The sequence below is a fragment of the Stegostoma tigrinum genome, chromosome 1 (assembly GCF_030684315.1).
Source record: "Stegostoma tigrinum isolate sSteTig4 chromosome 1, sSteTig4.hap1, whole genome shotgun sequence".
Taxonomy (NCBI): domain Eukaryota; kingdom Metazoa; phylum Chordata; class Chondrichthyes; order Orectolobiformes; family Stegostomatidae; genus Stegostoma; species Stegostoma tigrinum.
The window spans coordinates 118,854,520-118,867,516 of NC_081354.1; the positions used below are offsets into that span (position 1 = coordinate 118,854,520).

The 12,997-nt window shown below is 43.0% G+C and overlaps 1 protein-coding gene across 1 annotated transcript in view; it reads right to left on the bottom strand.

Annotated features, from left to right (window-relative positions):
• The window catches only part of rgs7bpa (regulator of G protein signaling 7 binding protein a), a 90,942-nt gene that overhangs the window by 18,758 nt on the left and 59,187 nt on the right, over window positions 1–12,997 (bottom strand). Inside the window, exon 3 of the mRNA XM_059648223.1 lies at window positions 6,556–6,686. Coding sequence (XP_059504206.1) covers window positions 6,556–6,686 — 131 coding nt within the window. The remainder of the gene's footprint in view (window positions 1–6,555; window positions 6,687–12,997) is intronic.

Sequence of the window (12,997 nt, forward strand, 5' to 3'; positions counted from 1 at the left end):
TGGATGCAGTATACCACATTGGCAGATGTGCAGGTGAACCTCTGCTTAATGTGGAATGTCATCTTGGGGCCTGGGATGGCGGTGAGGGAGGAGGTGTGGGGACAGGTGTAGCATTTCCTGCGGTTGCAGGGGAAGGTGCCGGGTGTGGTGGGGTTGGAGGGCAGTGTGGAGCGAACAAGGGAGTCACGGAGGGAGTGGTCTCTCCGGAAAGCTGACAGGGGAGGGGATGGAAAAATGTCTTGGGTGGTGGGGTCGGATTGTAAATGGCGGAAGTGTCGGAGGATAATGCGTTGTATCCGGAGGTTGGTAGGGTGGTGTGTGAGAACAAGGGGGATCTTCTTGGGGCGGTTGTGGCGGGGGCGGGGTGTGAGGGATGTGTTGCGGGAAATACGGGAGACGCGGTCAAGGGCGTTCTCGATCACTGTGGGGGGAAAGTTGCGGTCCTTAAAGAACTTGGACATCTGGGATGTGCGGGAGTGGAATGTCTTATCGTGGGAGCAGATGCGGCGGAGGCGGAGGAATTGGGAATAGGGGATGGAATTTTTGCAGGAGGGTGGGTGGGAGGAGGTGTATTCTAGGTAGCTGTGGGAGTCGGTGGGCTTGAAATGGACATCAGTTACAAGCTGGTTGCCTGAGATGGAGACTGAGAGGTCCAGGAAGGTGAGGGATGTGCTGGAGATGGCCCAGGTGAACTGAAGGTTGGGGTGGATGACATGTCTCTAGATGACATGTCCATCATGGGCCTCCTGCAGTGCCACAATGATGCCACCCGAAGGTTGCAGGAACAGCAACTCATATTCCGCCTGGGAACCCTGCAGCCATATGGTATCAATGTGGACTTCACCAGTTTCAAAATCTCCCCTTCCCCCACTGCATCCCTAAACCAGCCCAGTTCGTCCCCTCCCCCCACTGCACCACACAACCAGCCCAGCTCTTCCCCCCCACCCACTGCATCCCAAAACCAGTCCAACCTGTCTCTGCCTCCCTAACCGGTTCTTCCTCTCACCCATCCCTTCCTCCCACCCCAAGCTGCACCCCCAGCTACCTACTAACCTCATCCCACCTCCTTGACCTGTCCGTCTTCCCTGGACCGACCTATCCCCTCCCTACCTCCCCACCTACACTCTCTCCACCTATCTTCTTTACTCTCCATCTTCGGTCCGCCTCCCCCTCTCTCCCTATTTATTCCAGTTCACTCTCCCCATCCCCCTCTCTGATGAAGGGTCTAGGCCCGAAACGTCAGCTTTTGTGCTCCTGAGATGCTGCTTGGCCTGCTGTGTTCATCCAGCCTCACATTTTATTATCTTGGTAAAAACAGTTACCAAATGGGAAATCAACAGAACAGAACCAAGTTGCAAACTTAAACCAGTCAAATCAGGTTGATGTCAATTTCAATGAAGAGTGAGATGCAGTGTCAAAAGACTTTGAAATTAGTCCAACCAGTCAGTCATGAAAAGATATCGTCAGCTCTGAATTAAATTTATATCTGTATGACACATTTCATATATTGAAAATTAAAAACAGCACCAGCAATTAGCAAACTTGGAAGCAACAAACTGAGATATTAGAAGACATAAATCAGCTGTATTTTAGGGAGCTGCGTTTTGGTAAAATGGGGAGATACATAGAAACAAAGAAGATTTGAGCAGGAGGAGGCTATTTGGCACTTCACGCCTGCTCTGCCATTATTCACAATCATGGCTGCACTCCAAAAGCTGACCACTCTTTGATTAAAGAAATGTTTCCTCATCTCCGTCCTTACTGGTCTACTCTGAATCCTTAGACTGTGACCCCTGGTTTTGGCCACACCCACCGACAGAAACATCTTTCCTGCATCTACGCTGTTTAGTTCCGTTAGAATTTTATAAGTCTCTGTGAGATTCCCCCCTAATTTGTCTGATCTCCAACGAAAACAATCCTAGCCTAGTGTGACTGGACACAGCTGGAGAATACAGTTTTCTCTGTCTCTCAAAGGTCAAAGCATCCAGTGATAACATAAGCTGGCAAGAAATCTGCAGATAGGAAGTTAGAGGCACAGTGGTTCAGGAAGCATCCGTGGAAACAGAGCAAGCTAAATTGAGTCTCGGTAACTTTTCTTCAGAGCTGACATCAGTTGTGGAGGGGACAGCATTTATAAAATTATAGAGGGGTGCAGCAGTGCTTGGAGTGCTGGCGGAGAAAGGGTGTTGATGGTTTAGGTGGGTTATAGGTGGATGGGTCTAGGTGGGATGCTGTCAGGGTCGGTGCGGACTTGCTGGGCCGAAGGGTCTGCTTCCACACTGTAGGGATTCTATGGATTCTGTGAATAGTGCAGGCTAAGTGGTAGGAATGTGAGAATGGCAGAACAACGGTGTATCTAACTGCCAGACTGGAAAGAGCAGATGGTCCCACTGGAGTTGGGGGGGAAGGGAGAGAGGACAAGGTGACAGCACCATCTGAAGGTGTTGAACTCAACATTAAGTCCAGAAGGTTTTAAAGTGCCTAGTCTGAAGATGAGATGTTGTTTTCAAAACATCAAATGCTCATCAAATAACTCATCTAGACTGGGGAAGTGAGGGGAAGATGTATTTGGTGGTGATGCTCTGCCGGAGTTGTCTGAAATTTCTTTCCAAATCACTACAGATGTTTGACAAGGTGTTTGCCAAAACCCCCTTTCACAGCGACTGTCAATGATTCAGACTTACTCTCAGTGGGTTTCAACTCAGGTTTCACCCTTCATGTTTTGAAATCACCCAGAATTACAAGTACCTCCAGGACATATGACTTTCCTTGGGCTGCTATTCCTGCCGCCTCCTGCGATCCACAGTCAATGCCATGTGCCCTCATATGCACAGACTCGATTCCACTCTGCAGCTGTGCCTTCATCCTTCATCTCAACCGTTGCCTCAACAAAACACATTTTCTCTTTTTTTCAGACATCAAGATGCGCCAGCTCCAGCAACTTACAGACTCCAACATTCATCCTGCGCTGCCTTCCCCTTTGCGCCTCTCGGACCCCTTTCCCTCCGATCACTCAGAGCCAATTCCTTACAATCCCTCAGCACCCGCCCCTTCCCAGCCCTCAGATGCCATCCCTTCCTGCGCCCTAAGGACATTTGCCTCAAACCCAGCCAAAGCCGTGTGTTCACTATTCCTCCTGACCTTCCCCTCTCTGAGGGTGAATGTCTGACCCTGGCAAAGGACTCAGCTTCATATCCTTATGACTCCACCTTAATGAATTTTGGGCCTGCCATGAGGTTGAATGGTTTCTCTGCCACCTCCATCTCTGTGCTCACTTCTTCAGGCAGAAATCCATCCCCTCCCCTCCCAACTGTCCCACTGATCTGTACACCCGCCTCCAGCATTCACCCTCCACTTGGACCCCCTCCTCTGGCCTTTTACCTGCCCTGCATATTTTCATTGAATCCTGTTGGCACAACATCAGCCGTCTCAATTTCTCTGCTCCTCTCACCTACTCTGAGTTGTCCTATTTTGAAATTGCCGCATTTCACTCTCTCAGGTTCAAGCCTGACTTTGTCATCAAACAGGCCGACAAGGGTGGTGCTGTTGTCTGGTGCACTGATCTTTACCTTGCAGAAGCTCAATGCCAACTCTCAGTCATTTCTTTAATCTCCCTGCACCATAACCCCACATCTAAACATCAAGTCATTAGGGATTGATATACAACAGTGATCACTTTCCCTTAGAGCCCAATATACAACAGTGAACATTCACCCCCAGTTCCCGATTCACTACTGTCCCCCAGACCTGAAACATCGATTTTCTGCTCCTCTGATGCTGCCTGACCTGCTGTGTTCCTCAAGCTCCATATTGTGTTGGCTCTGACTCCTGCATCTGCAGTTCTTGCTATCATCAAGCCGTTATAGCCAGGACTGTCACCAACCTCATTATCTCTGGAGATCTTCCTCAACACTGTGGCCAATGTTATAATTTCCCAACCCCAGGCAACTTTCTTCCACCTCCCTCACAATATCCACAAACCAGACTGTCCCGATACGTCCAGTGTATCGGCCTATTCTTTCCCCATCAAGCTTATTTCCTTGCACCTTAACTCTATCCTCTCTCCGTTTGTCCAGACCCTGCCCATCTACATGTGCAATTTCTCTGATGCCCTCCGCTATGCTGACCATTTCCAGTTCCATGGCTCTAAATGCCTCCTCTTTGGGATGGATGTCCAATCTCTCTGTACCTCCATTCCCCAACAGGGTGGTCCGAGAGCTCTCGACTTCTTCCTCGTCCAGAGGCCTGAAGAAACCCTCTCCACCACCACTCTCCTTTGCTTGGTTGAAAATAGATTTACCTAGTAGCTGATGGCAGATAAGCAGTCTCAAAATTTAACATCAGTTGGATGTTCAAGAGAGGGATTGGGGTATGGTAGACCAGGTAAGCCGGTCTGCAGTAGAAATTAATGCTACGTATTGAAACAATACTGTCAAGAGGCCGCATGACAGTGAGAAATGAGGGAGCCATAGATAGATCTTTGGGTACACCAGAGGTAACAATTCAAGAGCTGGAGAAGAAACCAATGCAAATGATGCTGTGTTTACGATTACATAAAAATGAATTCAGGTGAGTTGCAGTCTCACCTAACTGGGTGACAGTGGAGAGGTGCTGGAGAAGGATGGTGCAGTCAACCACTTGAGAGGATATAGACAGGCTAATAAAGATAAAGAGGAATCATTTAAAACAAAAAGACAAACTCAGCCAGTCAGACAGCATCTGTGGAGAGAAAGCGATGTTTCAGGTCAGTAACATTTGAGAATGCACCAAATAGGATGCAATTCGTAATTGTGATAAGAGTTTTTTCCTGTACTGAACAGGAGTGAAAATCTGATTGGAGTGATTCTAACATTGGGTTCTGGAGAGGATGGGTAGTTTTGGGACACAACAACACATTTAAGCTCTTAGGAGAGTAAAGCAAGTTAGAAAAAAATGAAGAAGGACCCAAAACGTTAACTCTGTTTTCTCCTTCACAGATGCTGCCAGACCTGCTGAGCTTTACCAGCAACTTTGTTTTTGTTCCTGATTTACAGCATCCGCAGTTCTTTTGGTTTCTGTTTTAAGAAATAGAAGCAGCTCATCAAGATCGACAATTAGCAGTTTCTGCTACATCTCTATGTGACCAATGATCCAAGCAATTCACAGTCTTTTCATGCTGTATGAATTGCTGTGCTGTTTTGAAGTTTCGTTATCTACAGTCCCTTTTGATGAATTCAAGGCAGAAAGTTTCAACTTAATGTCTCTTATCTGCAATACTGAAGTACTGATGGCTGGTTAGTAGGTTCTAATAGGAGCGAGGTTGAGGATAGTATGTTGAATGCTACGGATACAACACTGCTGAATTTACAATGAGGGTGAAGGCCTCAGATGACCACATGAATTGATCCAGTGAAGCTAAAGATCCTAGAAGACTACAGAGATACTGCTGCAGACGAGGAGTGCAACACAAGAAAGAGGGCAGTTTGCTATTTGAAGACACAAGAAGCATATGTGATAACAGAAAAGTTATTTTAAAGGGAGACTTCAATTAACCTAATATAAATTACTAAAACTCAAGTGACTTTAAGTTCAAGTTGGTAAATTTAATGTGCAACTACTTCACAACTCAGTGCGTCAGGAAAGCCACAAGAGATTGTGATCACCTTGAATTGGTATTCAGAAATGACCCAGTTAATGTACAAAAAATAGAAGGTGTGATGCCCCAAGTGATAGTAACTGTAGAACCATTAAGTTTAGTGTGATCAGGAACATTATTATGTTTAACAGGATGAGCCCAATTTATCAGTTTGAAAAGTAAAAATTCAAAAGTAAGGAAAGAATTAAAACAAAGGCATTGCAAAAAGCTGTTTATGAATCATTCATAGAAGACAAATATGACACCTTTGAAAGAATAATTCTAGGACATCCAGGGCAAATACATTCCGAAGGGCAGCATAGTCAAACTAAACAAGCATATCTTTTAATTCAGGAAGAGAAATATTTTTGTGAACATCTTAAATATGCATTCCCTTTTTACCAAACATGGTGAACAAATTACATATTTTGCTTTTCTTCACTTTTGGTAGCCTTGAAGAATTCTCAGCTCTGAAGAAAATGGATTTGGTGTTCTCTGCTTTCTTAATTACTGCAAATGTAATGATCCCAGAAATGGTCGTCTGTGGAACATCACACATCATAACCTTTGATTCTGTGAAATAACCTTTCACCTTCTCATTATCAATAACATTTCATTGCTGACAACTGTTCCTAAGCTCTCACTTATCCACTGTTCTTAAAACCTATGTTCGGCGGCACTTCATCTTACATTTGACATCCCTTCTCATTTGCAATGGTGCTTTCTCAATTTTCATTTTCTCAACTTGTACTCTGTTCCCTCCTTGATCCTACTTTCCTGCCTTTCCCATTGTTATAGATGAGGTAGGGACTCTATATGCAGATAATTACATAATTCAAACACTTTAGAGATTCACAATAATATGAATGCTACACCATACAGCAGGGACATTTACTCTTGCAATTTTATTGACGTAAATGGCAATTAGACTTTAACAATACCTTTCCGATGAAGCTGCAGGGATCCGAGTAGACAGACTGATTTCAGCATTTCTGTTGTGTACATCTCTAGGCAGCATTGAAGCTGAATGTAAAGCCTGCAGATTTCTGGATGGATTTCCCCATCTTCAGCACTGAAGAACATTACATCAACAGTTAACATTAATAAATTTTAATTTCAAATAAACACACATTTCACTTGTAATCAATTGGAAAAATAGCACGACTGTAACATTTCCCTTCTTTTCCTATGGTTTGAAGGAAATCATATCCAAATAAACATAGACCTACAATTGCTGTGGTTTTACAATGTCTCACAGAGACACAAATATAACTTTCTAAAATCTTCTTTTGGGGAGATATGATTTACTAGTTTCACGCAGCCAATTTAAAAGAAAACAATAATTTACACTTCAGATATCTCTCCATTATCTCATAACAACTAACATAGAACATAAAACAGTACAGGCCCTTTGACCCACTCTGTTGTGCTGAACTTTTACCCTAATCCTAAATTCTATCTAACCTCCACCCATACCTTATACTCTCATCCAATTGACTATCTAATAGCTGCTTAAATGTCCCTAATGAGGCCAACTCCACTACACTCTCTGACAATGCATTCCATGCCCCTACCACTCTCTGAGTAAAGAATCTACCTCTGACATCTCCCCTATATCTACCTCCACTCACTTTAAAACTATGCCCCCTCATAACAGCTACCTCCACCCCAGGAATACGTCTCTGGCTGTCCACTCTATCTATACCTCTGATCGTTTTGTACACCTCTGTCAAGTCACCTCTCATCGATGAAATCTGAATTGATAATATAATAAATTGCAATTATTTTATAGCTGTCAAATAAAGATACTAACTGCAACTATATATTTTCCACTTTTGTTGTCTATGTATAATACTTAAAATATTAACATTATAAAATAAATCCAGAAAAAATATTTAAGTTCACTGTATTGTTAAAACTGAGGTGAAAGGAGCGCAGTTTCCCTTCCTAGTTCCATGCCAACTTCACTAGGTTGGTGATATGGTCAGTTCTTATTTCATTCGCTGAATGGATGCTGTTGCATTTGTGGGGTGGGGTGGGGTGGTGGGCTGTGGAGTCTGAGGATTTTGTCCCAGGAACACTGAAGGTATGATGATATATTTCCAAGTCAAGGTTGCAACTGGCTTGGAGGGGGCGTTGCATTGGTGATGTATCTATGTATCTCCTTGTCCTTCTATACAGTAGTGGTCCTGGGTTTGGAAGGTGCTGTGTAAGGATCTTTGGTGAGTTTCTGCAATGCATCCTGTAGATGGTACACACTGCTAATACTTATTGAATATCAATAGTGGAGAGAGTGAATGTTTGTGTATATGGTATTAATCAAACAGGCTGTTTTGCTCAGGATGGTATCAAACTTCTTGTTTGTTGTTGGACCTGCCCACATTCTAGGCAAGTGGGAAGAATTTCATCATAATCCTGACTTGTGCCCGGCTTGTCTCCATACATACAGACGAGGAGAACCAACATTTCAGTTGGGACAACGTCAGGATCCTAAGACAAGCCAAGCAGAGACAAGCACAGGAATTTCTAGAGGCCTTGTTGTCCACCAATAAGGCCATCAATAAACACGTGGAATTAGACCCTATATACATACCACTGTAAAGAAAAATCAGAAATGAGGTAACCAACTTCAATGGACCCCAGAGTTTAAATAGCAGGTGGGAAAATACAACAACGCATCATCGGAGGCTGCACTGATGATGTTACCCAGCAGGGTAACGAGACATCTGCGAACTAATGAATCAACTTGGCAAGTGAACCAACCACAGCATCCACAACCTGGGCTACAAATCTACCCAAGAATATGTGCCTCGTAGATGATGGACATGCTGTGGGGAGTCAGGAGATGAGCTACTTGCTGCAGCACACCTAGCCATGGTTGTGTAGCCACAATATTTCTATGGTTAGTCCAGTTCAGTTCAGTTTCTGGTTATTAGCAATCTCAGGATAATGGGGAATTCAGAGATGGTGTAAAATCTCAAACTGTGTAAGGTTCAGTACTGAGAACAGATTCTTTAGCCAACAACAAAAAAAGTGGTTATTAACAAAACAAACTTACTCAATGATGTGAAGATTATTGCCAGTGAACCACACAAGGTTCTCATGATGGCGGCAACAGAGTAGGCAGCATCTGGGCCCCTGGGCCCAGGCTTGTCCTCTACATCCACTTTTTCTTCTTCCTTTCTCGCCTTTCTTCTTTTCTCAATTTTGTTTAGTTTTGACTCAAACTTGCCTTATAGAGAGCTCTTCGCTAGGAAGGTGGCTTCAATTGGTTGCAGAGCAATGGCGGCGTCTTCAGAGGCAGCGCGGCTACAGAACCAGCCAGCCTGAGAAGCCTGGAGTAGGACTCTCATTTCTGTGTGGAGTGGACCCCTGGCAATTGTATGGTGTGGGCCGGTGTAGTCCAGAGTGGGACACAGGTGGCAGTATGGCGTGGGCTGATGTAGCCCAGAGCGGGACTGTAGCAGCAGAGAAGAAAAAGTTGGACTCTCTTTCAATCACCTTTTTTTATTTTGAGTAAATGTGAACAATGCCTATGCATGGCGACAGTACACACTTTTCTCTACAATTTATGTTGAATACATGTGATGATTCAATTCAATTTAGTTTGAACAATGCAAGTACCTAGCTACCCTCCTAAAAGACCAATACAGACATAAACTAATCTAAGCAAATAAACAAAACCAAAAAGAAAACTGCAGTGTATGCTAACTTCAAAGTGCTTGGCCAAATATTCGTCGAACTCCTGAAAAATGGATAAGTTACAGGTGGTCCCCAGTGGTGCTCAAATTTTGAAATTATTCAAACAAGTACAAGCCACTGGTTTAAGGTGTCTTCCTCAAGGAGGTGTAGTTGGTCCTTTACATCAGACAATGGGGTAGATTCCAAACAATCCTCTCCATTGATCCTCTACATGCAGTAATGATTACCACTGGTGATTTTTCAGCTCACACACTTTGCTGAGAAGGGTTGCAAAGACAGATAGAGAGCAAGCAATGTGCTGTTTCTAGTAAGGTGGGTCAAATTCTCTCTGGCTATGTTCCAAAAATGCAATAGTCTTGTTACACTCAGAAACTGGGCCACGTGACCTCTCTGTGAATGTTCCTCTGATTGCAAATCATAAGACATTGAAACACAAACAGACCATTTGGCCAATCCTAACATCAACGGTGGGGAAAATGTTAGAATCTTTTATAATAAGGTGTGATAACAGAACATCTGAAAAGCATTAAGGGGGTTAGACAAAGCCAGCGCAGGTTTGTGAAAGGCAAATTTTCCTTAACAAATTTATTGTAGTTTGAAGGACACAGAATAGGTAAAGAAGAATCAGCAGATGTGGTATATTTTGATTTTCAAAAGGCTTTTGATAACGTCCCACCCTAAGTACATTGCTGGGCAAATTTAAGCACATGGGATTGGTGTAAATATATTGGCATAGATTGAGAATTGGTTACTACACAGGAAAGAGGGAGTGGAAATAAATGTCTTTTTCCAGATGGCAGGCACTGTATAGTAGAGTAATGCAAGGTTTAGTACTTGGGCACCAGCTATTCACAACATATATAAATGATCTGGATGAGTGAATCAAATGCAAAATCTTCACGTTTTCTGATGATACAATACTGAGCAGGATGGTGAGTTGTGAGGAGGATACAAGGGAGCTTCAGGGTGATTCAGACAAGTTGAATGAGTGGGTAAATCCACGGCAGATGCAGCACAACATGGTTACATATGAAGTTACGTATATTTATGTGAGAAATAGACAGAAAGAGTCTTATTTAATGGTGATATATTGGTAAGTGTAGATGCACAAAGGGGGCTGGGTAACCTAGTAGACCAGTCAAGTAGACCAGGAAGGTGCAGCAAGCAACTAAAAAGGCAGAGGTATACTGGCCTTTATTGTAAGAGGATTTGCGTTGAGAAGCAGAGATGTCTCACTGCAATTATAAGTGTGTTGGTGAGACCACAGTGAGGTATTGTGAGCAGTTTTGGTCTCGTACATAAGAAAGGAAATACTGGCCATAATGGGAGTGCACCAGAGGTTCACTAGGCTGAACAATCCAGTGAGGGGAGGTGGTTCAATTGGGCCTACATGCACTAGAGTTTCGATGGATAAAAAGCTGTCTGATTCAAACATCCAAAATTCTAACAAGGCTGGGCAGATGGATGGAGGGAGGATGTTTTTCCTGGTTGGAAAGTCTGGAACAAGACGGCACAGTCTCAAGGTAGACTGTTTAGGACTGAGGTGAGGAAACACATCCTTACTCAAAAGGATAGGGAACCTGTGGAATTCTCTATTACTGAAGTCTATGGAGACCAAGTCTTTGAATGTATTCAAAAAAGGGGCTGATAAATATTTGGATATTTAGATATTAGGGGAATAAGGAGAAAGCAGGAATAGGGCTTAGGAATAAAGCATCAGCCATGTTATTATTGCATAGTGCAACAGGCCCTCTCGTCCTAAAATCTCCCAAAAAAGGAAACACCATTCCACATCTGCCCTATCAAGTCCCAAAGAATCTTATATGTTTAAATGCCAATGTCTCTCATGCTTTTAAACTCTACTAAGTACAGAACCAAACTATTCAACCTTAACCGATTTCAGACATTCCTTCCATACCCACGATCAACCCAATGAACTTCTCTGAACTGCCATCAATGCCAATATATCTTTCCTGACACAAGGGGCCCAAAACTGTTCACATTTTTTCAGCTATGGTCTGACTAGATGCTTGTGTAGTTTTAACAAAACCACCCTTTTTCATACTCATTCCCTTTGAAATAAAGACCAACATTCTATTTGCCTTCCCTATTACCTAATGGATATATATGTCAACTTTTTGTGTTTTAAATATGAGGACTTCCGAATCTCTCTGTTTTACAGCTTTCTGCAATCTTTCTCTATTTAAATAATATTCAGTTCCTCTATTCTTCCTGCCAACATACATAAATTCACATTTGCCCACATTATATTCCATCTACTAAATTTTTGCCTACTCATTTAATCTGTGTATACCCCACTGCTGACTCTTTCGCACTTGGCCCTGAGTTGGTATGCTTCTTTCAACATGAGTAGTTTAACTGAATTTGAGCAAATCTTCCACTCTTTGTTTTAACTTTTTTGATTGGAATACCCTTTCTCTCGTCTTTGCTTTCCCTGCCTGTTTTCATTATCCTCCGGTTTCGTCCCACAGTCCAAAGATGTGCAGGTTAGGTGGATTGGCCATGCTAAATTGCCCATAGTGTTCAGGGGTGCGCGGGTTATAGGGGGATGGGTCTGTGTGGAATGCTTCAAAGGGCGGTGTGGACTTGTTGGGCCGAAGGGCCTGTTTCCACACTGGAGGGAATCTAATCTAATCTAATCTAATCTTCCTCTCTCTTTTCTTCATTCTTCTTCTTTACCCCAGAAATGCTCTTTCCCATTTCACTCTCTCTTCATCTCTGAAATGCTGTTTCTTTTTACTTTTCCCCTTTCTCCATTTTTTCCTCTTTGAAAGTCTACTTGTTGTCTCCTGTGTTTTAATTGAATCTTTGCCAGAGCTACCCTGTCACTTGCAGTTCTATACTTTCCTCTTTCCTTATCCGATACCCAGATTGTTCGCCACTACTTGTATGATTATTTGTCTCTTCACATTTGATGTCAATTCAATCTTCAGTTGCCCGGCCACAGTTTTCAGCTTATCAGTAGGCAACACATTCAAAATAATAAAATTTATCCCACTCTGCTTCAATACTAAATCTTTTGGTTTGTGTGAATTTTATCTGAATGTACAAGAAACTTTTAGTGGTATTTTTCTTTTTCTTAAATTAATACTCCAACTTCCAATTTTGTGGTCTATGGATTCAATTTTGGATGCTTCCCAATACATGATGTTAGCAGGATGCACTACACAAAACAAAAGCAGAAGTTGCTGGAAAAGCTCAGCAGGTCTGGCAGCACCTGTGAAGAAAAATTTAGATTTAACATTTCGGGTCCAGTGGCCCTTCCTCAGAACTGATGCTAGCTGGGAAAAGGTCAGTTTATATGCAGAAAATAGGGAGGGGATGGGGTAGGGAGTAAAACGATAGGATTGAGTCCAAAGAGAGAGAAGAGCAGCTGGATAGATGATCTGGCTAGGAAGGTGAATAACTGTTAATAGGAACTGTTAGTGAGCAGGTTGCACTGTTTCCTTCTGCAGGCCAACTCTTCCACTTTACTAACAAATTCTGAATTTCACCTAAACGGTGATATGTTCTATTGTAAAGGTTTCAGACTATGTCAGGTTCATTATTAAGAACAAGTGAGCCACGTTTCTTTAGTCAACAAATAACTGATTTATTACCAACATGAAACATATCCAGAGATGCAAAGATTTTGACAAACTGGTGGAATTATGTAAATAT